The sequence below is a fragment of the Papio anubis genome, chromosome 8 (assembly GCF_008728515.1).
Source record: "Papio anubis isolate 15944 chromosome 8, Panubis1.0, whole genome shotgun sequence".
NCBI classification, from domain to species: Eukaryota; Metazoa; Chordata; class Mammalia; order Primates; family Cercopithecidae; genus Papio; species Papio anubis.
This window is the reverse complement of record NC_044983.1, coordinates 56,564,192-56,576,523: the sequence shown is the minus strand read 5'-3', so window position 1 is coordinate 56,576,523 and position 12,332 is coordinate 56,564,192. Positions and strand designations below refer to the sequence as shown.

General features: G+C 37.0%; 1 protein-coding gene across 11 annotated transcripts in view; it reads right to left on the bottom strand.

Moving 5' to 3' along the window:
- The window catches only part of CHD7 (chromodomain helicase DNA binding protein 7), a 188,464-nt gene that overhangs the window by 57,211 nt on the left and 118,921 nt on the right, over window positions 1-12,332 (bottom strand). For 10 of the 11 annotated variants that reach the window (XM_021942359.2, XM_021942365.2, XM_021942367.2 and 7 more), the window contains 3 exons: window positions 9,891-10,028; window positions 8,779-8,844; window positions 2,073-2,128 (listed from right to left, as the gene is read on the bottom strand). In XM_021942359.2, the coding sequence (XP_021798051.1) occupies window positions 2,073-2,128; window positions 8,779-8,844; window positions 9,891-10,028 (260 nt within the window). Of the gene's footprint in view, window positions 1-957; window positions 2,049-2,072; window positions 2,129-8,778; window positions 8,845-9,890; window positions 10,029-12,332 lie in introns of those variants that run through there. The other variant, XM_021942369.2, reaches the window with a different exon arrangement.

Genomic DNA, 12,332 nt, shown 5'->3' with positions numbered 1-12,332 from the left:
TCCCAGTCCCATCCACTGAGAGGCACTAGAAGCAACAATTCCTCAGCAACAAGGAACACCTAAAGCCCAAATCTTGGTTTCTCAGTGCCCCCCATTCACTGAAAACAACCAAGCCTTCTTGGAGAAGTAACTGATTCCATAACTAAAACAGGGAAGTTACGAGACAAGCCTGGAACATCCTCTGGTGCCAGAAAGCAAGAAAGTGTTCAAAGAAAAATGAAGACAAGGCAAAAGGACAGAAGAGCCAGTCTGAAGGGGCTCCCACTGGCCAAATCTGGTATAATGTGGGCAAAGTAAATACTACAACAGTAAAGGGTTATAATCCCTTGAATAAAATGAGAAGCCACAAGTCCGCTCAGCTATAAATTAACAAATGGACAAGAGGGTAAAGCTCTTCCCTACAGTAAAACCCAACCAATCAATGTAGAAGAAATGATGGAATTAGTAAATCATCCCTTCGCAACCATTACCATATTTAAGTCTTAAAGTACCTTTCCAGAAGACACACATTAACTACAAAAAGAAAAACAGAAATTCTTTGTACTATTTTTACAATTTTTCTATAAATGTGAAATTGTGTACAAATATAAGGCTAACAAAAACTCGTAGTTTTATGGAAATCTTCTCTTAGCTCTCAATAACAACAGTCAGAAAAGCTATTTTTTTTTTTTTCCAAAACTCCCTTTACCTCATCTCAAATGACTTTTGAGAAGGGCTAGAGTCTCCTGGTCTGGCAGTGCCACCTGGTCAGGAACTCGGAGCCCATCTCTGGGGTCACTAACAGGCTAACTGGAAGGAGGCAGCTCAGGCCTCACTGTCACACACTGATCTGGAGGTCTCTCTGGTAGTACCATTATTTTGGTGATTGATATTTGAACTCCTATGCTCTTGTTTCAATTTGGTAAATCTACAAGGGAACTCTCTCCCTTTGGTTTACTTAGTTTACCTCCTCCTTACCATAGGAAATCGTGTTGTAGGCATAATTTCCACATGTGTAAACTGACATGCTCTGAGGACAAAAGAATGACGACAGTTAACATTTTCCGAGCATTTTTAAAATTGTCAGACTGTATTTCATTGAACTCTCATGATAAAACTGATAGAGATTTCTTTATCTTTTTACTTGATAAAAGGTTTTACTCACAACTTCTTCAGAAGCGCATCAATCTATTAACAGTGCCAACTACAACAAGAGAGAATGATAGAAAACCCATGGCACCTGATGCTTTCATTTTCTAGGGTGGGGTAAATTTTCTGAGGCTGTTTTCACAGCAACTCACAAAAGCCTCTCTTTAAAGCCCTAAGAATGTATTAATATGGTGGTTTAGTCCTTTGTCTTAAAAGGGGTAAAAAAATAAATTTAGTGTTTACATTATCAATGAACATTTTGTCCTTGTTCTGTGATTGTTATTTAGGTTACAAAATGGCCTCAGTCTTCTTCAGCAGAATGATTACTGACTCTGAAAACACCCTAGCTCATCGCAATGTCTGTCTGGGCCAGGTGTACTGCTTACAACAGAATCTACAAGGACAACAACTCACTGTGTTTTTCAATTCAGATTTTTAGTTATGAATTCAAATCTACTAAATAAATATCAAAAACAAACAAAAATAGATAAACCTATAGCTCACTGCATTTTAGAACCTGAGTGATGCCATGGTTCTCTAGAACTTTCATTCCACAGGAGAGTTCTTGTGTCTAGGGCCTTGCACCCTATGCACAGGTGAAGGGACGAAGTGTAGCCCCACAGGGTAGAATTCATGATCAGAGGACAGGGAAGTATTGCTTTATTCATTTTTCTATTATTGTAGAAGTTTTTATCCTCTCTAAAAAAATACTTATTGATTATATACGGAAGTTAGTCAACTTTTACACCAATTACACATTTTCCAGAAAAATTCACAAAATATCAAACATACAAAAGTTAGTTAAAAAATGGCATCCCAGGCCATGATGACTAAAGAAATCATACCAAAGTTTCTTAATTCACCAACTTAAAAAAAAAAAAAATGGTTGCTTACTACTTGGAAAATATAGCCCCCCAATAAAAACAAAATCACAATTTACTTACAAGTTTTTGTATTTCACATAGAATTCCTCAATTTCTACCTCCTCTCCAGATTCCTTCTGCAACAAAAGAAAATTTCAGGCACATACTTAAAACCATCTACTACAATATTTTAAAAGTAATGATTTACTCCCATATGAGCACAAAACAGGACTGAGAAGAGCAGCACAGGCCCTTCATGTAAGATGAGCACGCTGTGAGCTGGGAGGCGGCCAGGGCCACGGAGACTGCCACGCTCAGGCCCATGCACGCACCTCTGCCCGACGTGCAAGAGCTTCTAAGACATGAATCACTTTAACTCCTCCCTAACCACATGCAGCTTCATTCACAACAACCTGACCCCACATTTGGCTTTCTGCCAAACCCACAGTGTTAAGTAGACGCCAAGTGTACCATTTTCTCAGGCAGCAGCCAATTAGCAACTGCTCTCCTGAATGCCATATGTATTATTTTTGGCTGCCTCATGGCAACTTTACATTGTGGGTTTTGTAATGTTTTAAAATATTTAAAAGACATTTATTTCTCCATATACTTAATAACTCTAAACAAGAAACCATATAAAACTAAACCTTGTTCTTATGCTATAATTTCAGTGCATCACTATTCATAGTTTCACTCAATGGTACAATTAAAATCTCTCAGACAAGATGTCTCACACACATAGCAGCCAAATAAAATTAACACTCCAAATACTACATTTAGGTAAGGTTAAAATTGTGATACATGTCAGCCAAATCAAGAGTTTTCAGTAGTAAGATTATCTATAATATCTCCCTTGATCCTACCTGCTGTAGTGTATGCAGAAGTTAATGTTCAGATGATATTTTAGGCATCTCTTTTTATTCCCCTTTTGGTTTTAGGCTCTTAAGCAAGTCATAATATGTAATTTCCTTCTGGAACATTTGATCAGATAAATCAGGGATCTAAAATATAAACACCACTTACAGATGTTTGGGGATTGCTTTTATACTCTTACAAGAGACCCCAAGCCTGCCTTGAGGGTCATGTATGGCTGTTCAGCCACCTCCAAAATGCTTCGAAGAAAATCAAGGCAAGTAGGAACATGGCAAAGAACAAACGAAAGAGCAAAGGCTTCTACTGGATAACAGACGGGCACAGATCTGTTCAAAGGTACTAGTCCCCTCAATCTCTAACCTTCAAACTATTTTCAAAGATTGTGAACTTAAACTTTTCTTTGAAACTCTCACTTATAACAGTTAAACCTAATTTTTTTTCTTTCTTTTCTGAGATAGGATTTGCTTTGTTACCCAGGCTTGAGTGAAGTGGTGCAAACATGGCTCACTGCAACCCCAACCTCCCAGGCTCAAGAAACCCTCCTGCCTCAGCAACCCCTGCGCCTCCCTGCCACCTCCCCAGGTAGCTGAGACTACAGGTACACACCACCATGCTCAGCTAATTTTGTATTTTCTGTAGGCTGGGTTTTACACCATGTTGCCCAGGCTGGTCTCAAACTCTTAGGCTCAAGCAATCCCTCCGTCTCAGCCTCCCAAAGTGATGTGATTACAGGCATGAGCCACTGCACCCAGCTAAACCTATATTTTAAGTAGTTTTGGCCTGTCTAGAAATCATCAAGAAGGAGTCTGGACATGCAGGAGTGGTCAATATCTATTAATATCTGGTTGTGACCTAATGGATCTATGAAAGGTGATAACTATAAAGCATTATTTTAAACTAATGTATTCAGAATGCCTTCTATGTCATAGACTTTTAGTTATCCAAAATAAAAATAAATGTTTGTTGGATGGCTTCAAGAACCAGCAACATAAATGGAACATGGAATTAATTTGTAAATAAATACTATCAAGTTCAAGTGGCAATCCATCCAAGATCCACCCTACTTTTTTCTCTAGTCTTAATATTTCCCCATTCTACTTCCATTTCTTTTTCTTTTTCTTTCTTTCTTTTTTTTTTTTTTTCCTTGAGATGGAGTCTTGCTCTTCTCTGTTACCCAGGGTGGAGTGCAGTGGCGCAATCCTGGCTTACTGCATGCTCCGCCTCCCAGGTTCACACCATTCTCCTGCCTCAGCCTCCCGAGTAGCTGGGACTACAGGTCCCGCCACCATGCCCTGCTAATTTTTTTTGTATTTTTAATAGAGACGAGGTTTCACCGTGTTTGCCAGGATGGTCTTGATCTGACCTCCTGATCCGCCCGCCTCGGCCTCCCAAAGTGCTGGGATTACAGGCTTGAGCCACGGCACCCGGCCTCCCATTTCAAGATATATTATCTTTATAGAGAACCAGACATTCCAGCAGAAAGACAAAAAGATAGTAGATGATCAGGGAAAAAGAGAAGCAAGAAGCAAGGATGAAACTAGATCCTTTGATTCTTCACACAGCATTACCATGAAATTCAAATCAAGAATGGAACTCAAAGGTCTGAGCTTTTGCCCTTCTGATAATAATTATATTTTTTCAATTTTAAAGGCATTTTCAAAACCATGTATCATTTATATAACTGATATATGTTATAAATCATAAACAAGATTTATCATGTCTATGCTCTTATTATTTCTCCTGATTCTTCTATCTGATCTTTTCTCTCATACTGTCCCTTTCCTTCTCATTCTAAATGGTCTCATCATCCCATAATTCTAAGTGGGCACCAAAACATACAGGATCAAATCTTGAACAGTAAAGACAGTTTTTATTCTGTCTCAAGTCTGTTCCCAGAAAGCTCTGACTCTTACAGCCATCTGTCCCCAACTCTCATTACTACCCACTTTCTTGTCATGATAGCTATTCCTCTGGGAACCTGCTGTGAAGATGCCTGACAAGAGAGTCTAGGGCTGCCTAGGAGGAACCAACTAGGTTCTGAAACTTCATTTAGCAGCACCTGGAGCTGGTACAGAATGTCCCAGGGCTTGTTATCTTTAGGATGTTTCAGAATACAATACTTTGTTCTGTTTAACGGACCACACATATTGGATCACCACCTTCTTGCCCCTAAAACTATAAATAGAGCTGTTTTTCACTGTTTCTTTCACATAAATACGATCATGCTGACCTCTTTTCTTTTACTGAACAGTAAAACAATTTAACAAAAGTGTGTGAATTCATAAGCCCTCAGAAACATCATTTCAATTATTTACTAAATGGGAGGCAGTTTGACCAGCCTCTGATGACAGCTTACAACAGCCTCCACCCCAAAACCTCTCACCTTTAAGCCCCATTTTCAGAAGCCATTCTACAATGGGCATAGGCAACGAATAACTAAGTCACAGCACTATTCCCATACATACACACACATATACACACAACACTCAGATTTATTTCTTGAGCAGCTACCATTAAATTTGAGAATCCAGTAATATTATGAATTAAACAGAATTTTTCTGAGAAATGTATACACCTTTTCATTAGTTCCAAAATTAGTCTATGGAAATCCTTATTATTCATATGAAATTTAAAGTTTCAAACATACTAAGCCATACTTGTCCCACTGTTCAAACAAACCAGAAATGTTGAGAAGGCAATAAATGAGTTCTCCAGCCACTTGGATTCTAAATAGCCACCCAGAGTGTAGGCCTAACTTAGGCCTTTTCTATGCGTCCTACTACTAAATTAAGTAGTCATAGTCAAGAAACTAAACTACAGAGAAAAAAAAAAGAAAATTTTGTTAAATAATACACAAAAGAATGAAAAAGCACCTCAATAAAGTTATCAATAAGGCATGGGTATGAATCCCTTTTGACTTCTGGCCCAATCTACCGTATTACTTTACTAGAGACACCAAATCACAGTTCACTTAGGGAAACAACAAGGACATAATAATGGATGAGATTAAGAGTTTTGCCTTCTTTACACTCTAGGAGGCTCAACTAAAGAATTAAAACACACACTCTGAAAATACATCCTGTAGTTAACTTAAAGAAAAATAAAGAATTTTAGGGAATACAGTCACAATTCACTTTTAAAACTACTTTTGGCCTTCTGATACAAAAAAAAAAGAATCTTTGAATTATTCTCCAAAGATGAATGGCTCAAAGCAGAAACAGCTACAGGCTGACTAAACAAGGAAAACAAAATAATAAGCCTTTATACAATCCAAGTATCTACTCATATATCTACCTCAAAATTCAAATAGGCACCAACTACCTCATGCAACTAGGTGTCATAGACATTAACCTGGGTTTAGAACAACATAAATGCTTGAGCTACCCCTATTTAATATGAGGTGCTGAATTAGGGTGCCTCTGCCAAGTGAGTTTTATGTTTGCACAACTCCATCATAATGGATCATGATGCTTCTCAGGCCATAGTGATGAGGTCACCTGACTTTGAAAAACATGGAGTCTCTACTCTGTGTCAACACCATGCAGAGCTCATAGCCAGTTTCTACAGTGCTGCCTGGCAGAGATAAAGACACCTTCTCACAGCCAATTATTAAATTATTCATGGTAATAAGAAACAGACCAGCAGGCACAGATCGAATCCACAAAAAATCTCAAATTTCCTTTTGTTTCTATTCGCAACACTTTCTTCCAATGTTATTAAAGGTGATAACTAAACTACCTACTTCGAGAATATTAGCAGTTTAAAAAGTTAGCACCTGTTAATGTTTAGTACTTTCTAACGCTTTTTTATTGCCCTTTAAGAAATACCAGTAACTGACAAGTAATTCCATGAGCTCCACATCTCTTCTTTATTTTAAATCATACCTCAAAGCATATCTCCCTTCCAGAATAATTTTTTCCATTAATTTTCTCCAGCTTCAAATTCACCAACTCAACAAATGTCCACCCTCCTGTACAGTGATTTTTAATCTCCTATGATAAGATAAACCCAATCATCAGTAAATGGTTAACAGTATCTACTCCTAAACCATGGGTACCTATCTTTAAAGGGTAGCTAAAGAGGAAAAGAAAACAAAAACCCTAAAGTGGGCAAAACAGAAAGAAAAAGCAGTGTTCTACATAATGTATAGTGTAAGTAGCTCTGAATAATAGAGCTAATTATAATTTGCAACCCCTAAACCTGCTGAGTATGCCTGCTGAAGCACTATCAATTGAATGAAAATTAATATATCCCATCTAAACGACATGCTATTTACTCAAACAAGTCACTTCAATTCAGAGAAGGGGATTGTTCTTCAAAGCATGTCAAGTATTTAAATTTTACCATATATCTACAATTCATAAATTAGTAGTTCTAGAGTCATTAGTAGGACAAAAATGCAACCTTCTAATGAGTTAAATAGTGCTTGTTTCTACTTGAGCAGGTGGAAAATTTGGCTGAGATTTTATCATTTCATTCATCAGGAAACCTTCACATTCAAAAAGTCACCAAGATAGCCAGTCACTCCATACACCGTATCCCCTATACTCAACTGGAAAACACCCTGACATATTGCTCTTGTTTTCTTACAAACTAGAGATACATATTTCGATAAAAATTCATACCTTGAATCACACGATAGCAAAGCACACAGTATTAACATGAAAGTAAAGAGAAGTTTACCTGCTGGTGCAATAACATGTTCAAGGATCACTCAATAGCAGTATTTGAATGGTAATGGTTTCCTATTTGATAAGCCTGGGATCGCACTTTATTATAGGACTCTCACTGAGTCCTGTAAATCCTCCATTCCTCAACTCTCTTACTGGGAGATACTTTGTATACATTTTACTAAAAATAAACAACTTTAGGCACTATGGCTCACACCTGTAATTCCAGCACTTTGGGGGACCAAGGCAGGAGAATTGTTTGAGCCCAGGAGTTCGTAGCTAGACCATGTCTTTACATTTTATTTTTTAATTTTTTGAAGTTTGTTTTACATGCTGAAACATGAAGTTGTAGTTCCACCCTCCTTGAAAGCAAATACAAAGAAAGAACTGTGTGGAATCAATAACGACTGAAGGTGCGACACAGACACCTATGTCTAAAGCAGACTACTTCCTAGAGACACAAAAAATTGCATGTTGTAATACCTAATGCACCTGCAGGTTTATGTAATTATTCAAACTAAGCAAAGCATCTTCTCAAAGTGGGCTGTAAGAAGGGAGGTGGCTAAAACAGGGAATTTTCATCAGTAAAAGAAAACACGGTGTCACTGGCATTTTTTGTTAAAGAGCATATGAGTACCTCAATGACAAAGCAATCAGACTAGTGACAGATACTTAGAGCTCACCTTTGCAGATCAACAGAAACTTTGAATAACTCTGAAGTACTAAGTCAAAACTATTTTTTAAAATTACACTGAAAATAGACCTGTATTTCACTTTTGCACTGGCAAGAAAGAAATGAAAAACTGTATATGAGAAAATGTTACAATACACATGAGAAAACACCTACTTGCTAAAATGACCGAATTTCCATCCTAACATGAAAGAGGGGGGAAAACCGTCCTAAGAGAGATTAGAAGTAAATTCATGTTTTGATTTTTATGAATAATATTTATGAAAAAGGCAGTCTACAACTTTGAAAGTCCCATACATTTATTTGGAGACTTTTGAGTTTCTAGTTCACTCTAAATGGTGTAATAAAGCACTGACTGCTTGATATATTTTAATTTCATTTGGGGTCAAATATCCCAAAGATTCATATTGGGTTAACAAATTAGACAGGATTAAAATTATTACTAGAAGTTTTATTTTACAATATTAGAATTTTAAAAGAAAATTACAAAGCCAACAATTCTGTAAGAGTTGCATACACCTCACAGATTTTAATCGTTCCAAATGGCACTCACCTGCTTTTTTACTGAACGACTGCTCATAATTTTTTCTACCACGGGGCCTTCTGCATCAACAGATTCCTTAAAAAAAAAAAAAAAAGAGTCCTGTGAATCAATTCAAATAGAAAACATCTCATCTCAAGCTATAAGAGCAAGAAATCTTTCCCTTTTGCTACCACCTCCACACCTTTTAAGTCACTGGGCACAAAGTTATCAGTGAGACACACGACTGAAAGGAACAAAAATCTCACTCTACTGAAAGGCAAAAGGAAGATTTGTGCTTATTACTTCATGATTATATGGTTTAATTATGTGGACCAACCTAGGTCCCTAAAGCTAGAGAGCAATCAGAAATTCTAGCCACCAAGACAAAATAATTTCTACATGTTAGCAGTCAAAAATACAACTTTTCTTCATCTATACCCATGGGGTAAAGATACTCATCATTCTGCTATAGTAGGCATCTTTTATCTATGGAGGTCACATAAAACATTATGTAACAACTTAACATAGAAAAAATTACCAAATAAAACGCAAAGGTGCATTTAATACACTTTTCAACGGGTTACCAGTTTGTTAACTAAAGTACAGTAATGGTAAGAAAAAAGCATTTTTTTAAAAAAAAAAGATCTTTATAATGATCAATCCTACACTACCCATATTTTATACAAACTGTTTTATCCATCATTTACATTGCACAGAGAATAAAGTACACCCTGCTGGGTACTACAAGGCAGTAATTTCATAAAGGGGTTCTCACAGTGCCTAACAGCAGGAGACAAGCTTGAGTGGTTTATTAAAGTCCCAGAAGCCACAGCACTGAATTCTCAGAGGTATATTCAGCCTCCTTATATTTTAACTCTGGCTCTTCCTCAGCATAGACCATTAATTCTCCAAAATTGTGTCAAATTACATATCACAGGCTTATATAAAAATAAATTGCAGTGAACAGGGCTTTTTAAAAGATACTGCTAAACAACGTATTTCCCATAGCACATTATCCAACATTAGGTGGATGTTCCCTTGCTGAAAGTACAAAGCTTCCACTGCACTTCTCAGATTGCAGCAATGAAATTTCCAGTCCATCTTTAAAATGCATCCATAAATCCCACAAATCTGGCACTAACCTGCTGTTCTGACTGCGAGGTGTTGGAGGGGGAATCCCTCCCAGCAGCATCTGCATCATCTGCCTCCTCATCGGAAATCTTGAACTCCAGGTCTTCAGTGTAGCGCTTTCTCTTCACCTGTCTGCTGGACCGTCTCTTCTAAAACAAAAACCCAACACAGTGGCCTTGAACTTAATGATTAAAAAGAAAAATGCTCTTTATAATGGCACCGAGTGGAAGGATGAATTTTTAAAAAATTAATCTTAAGGAAAAGGTGATAATGTTAATCCTATAAATGATGTGAAAAGATCACAGTGGTAACAAATAAAATAGAAATGGGTGGAAATCTGGAGTCAGACGCCTGGAACAGCTGTAGCCCTGCCACTCCCAGCTACGTGCCCTTCAACTGGGAAAATGGAAATAACAACAAATCTGGTTCCTCACTCAGTCAGTATGTCCATCAAAAGTGGCAGCAATACTGGAGCTGGCTAATGAATCTACAGGGGTTCATTATACTATTCCTTCTACCTTTGTACATTTTAACATTTTTCCCATATAAAAAGTCCAAAAAAAATCAGTGCATTAGAAGATAATCTGTAAATTATAAAGTTCTATACAAATATTGTTATAATGCTATCCAAGGTACCCAAAACATTTCAGGCCATTTTCAATGAAAGGTTTTTGTATTTTAATCTTGATCCTAAAAGAAATACTCTGAAAATTTCTGAAGAGATGAAGGGTTAAATGGCAAAATTCATAATGAATGACTATGAAAAGTAATTTTACTTTAAAAAATATGTTTTTAGCATAGTGGTTAAAATTAAAAAGATTGGTAACAGCCAGTATTAGCAGGATTACTGGCAAACTGGGTATTCTCACAATCCTGTGGTCAAAATGCAACCCATACAGTCCTTGCAGGACAATGTGGTCCTATCCATCAAAACTTACACACGCAGACTCTTTGCCTCACTACCTTCACTTCCAGGAAGTTTGGGAATATCTGCAAGATAAACTGTAAAATAAAAAGAAAAACAAGCCACATAACAAGAAGTAGCTTAAGATTCTATTTAAGATAAATAAAAAAATGTTATCTATTTAGATGTGTGCAGCTCATTGATATATTAACTTCTTAAGACAAAAAGACTGCATATCTTGTTTACTTCTCTATGCCTCAATGAGTATTTGCTAAAAAAATGAATGTATATGTATATGGCTTTAAACAAAGGAATCTGAAAAAACACACAACAGACTATTAATAGTTATAAAGATGGGGAAAGAAGCAAATGGAGCAGAACAAGAGGTTCTGAACTCTTTGTTCATAATAATTCTATACTATTTAACTGTTTTGTCAAATAATTCATTTTGCAAGCTAATTAAAAATAAGGAGAAATAACCTTTTTATTGATATATGTATGTGAAATCTAAATTTGAAAATGACACATGTAAAATTTTAAGCTGCTAATGAATTCAAGAATATTACAACCTATAGAATGAGTTTGCAAAGCACACAGAAGAAATAAAAATATTGAGAAAAATTTTTATACAAAATTTTTTCTAAGAATTATGAAATAAAACTTTTTAAAGAGTCTGATGAATGCTAAAGTTGAGACAGTAAGGAAGAGAGCGGCAAAACATACATTGTGCGCACCTAAAGCAAGACAGGCACTACCAACTCTCAAGTCAGGATGAACACAATCCCAGTACTTTTCCCCAAAGAGTGGTACTGATTGATTTAAATCTTATTAAGTTTGTGTTCTCCCTGCTCTTAAAAAGGGATTTGAGACAGTTCACAATATGAACTTGGTATAATATGACCATCAAATAGATTGTTAGAGACTGTTAGCTACAAGCCACACACAGCTGTGGCCACAGAGGTGCAAAGTACTTTTCTGACGTGAGACCACTCTAGAAAAACTTTATTAAGAGACTTCCCTGTGGCTTACACGGAGGGAGTAGTGACATGGGCCAGAGGTTCCTCCTGGGACCCTCCTCTACAGGACAAAGCTTTGGCACTGCCCAAATCAACCCCAGGTGGAGGCAATAGAGATTTCAGCAGAGTCTTTTGCCATCTGCAATCCTTCCCCATATCTCAGGTGGCAATTTGATCTTGTAAGTCCTAGAACGAAGAGCTCTTGTTTGAACTGGCCTCGACTCTTACCATGTGACTCTTATCATGTGACCTTGGACAAGTAATTTTGTGGATGACTCTTGGTCTGTAGAATGCGGTTAATGACAGTAACTACCTCATATGAATACTGTGAAGATCACATAAGGGAATTCATTCAAAGCTTTTAGAACAGTACATGGTAAATAATGTGAGACGTAATTAGTAGGACTAAAGTTATCATTAATCAGCCCCAGCTTTCCAAAGAAAAATGGCCCAGTTACCTTGTACAGCTTCCCTTTTCTTTCCAAAGCTGACCTACTTACTCCTGCTCTCATGCCCACTTTACCATTCCTCAC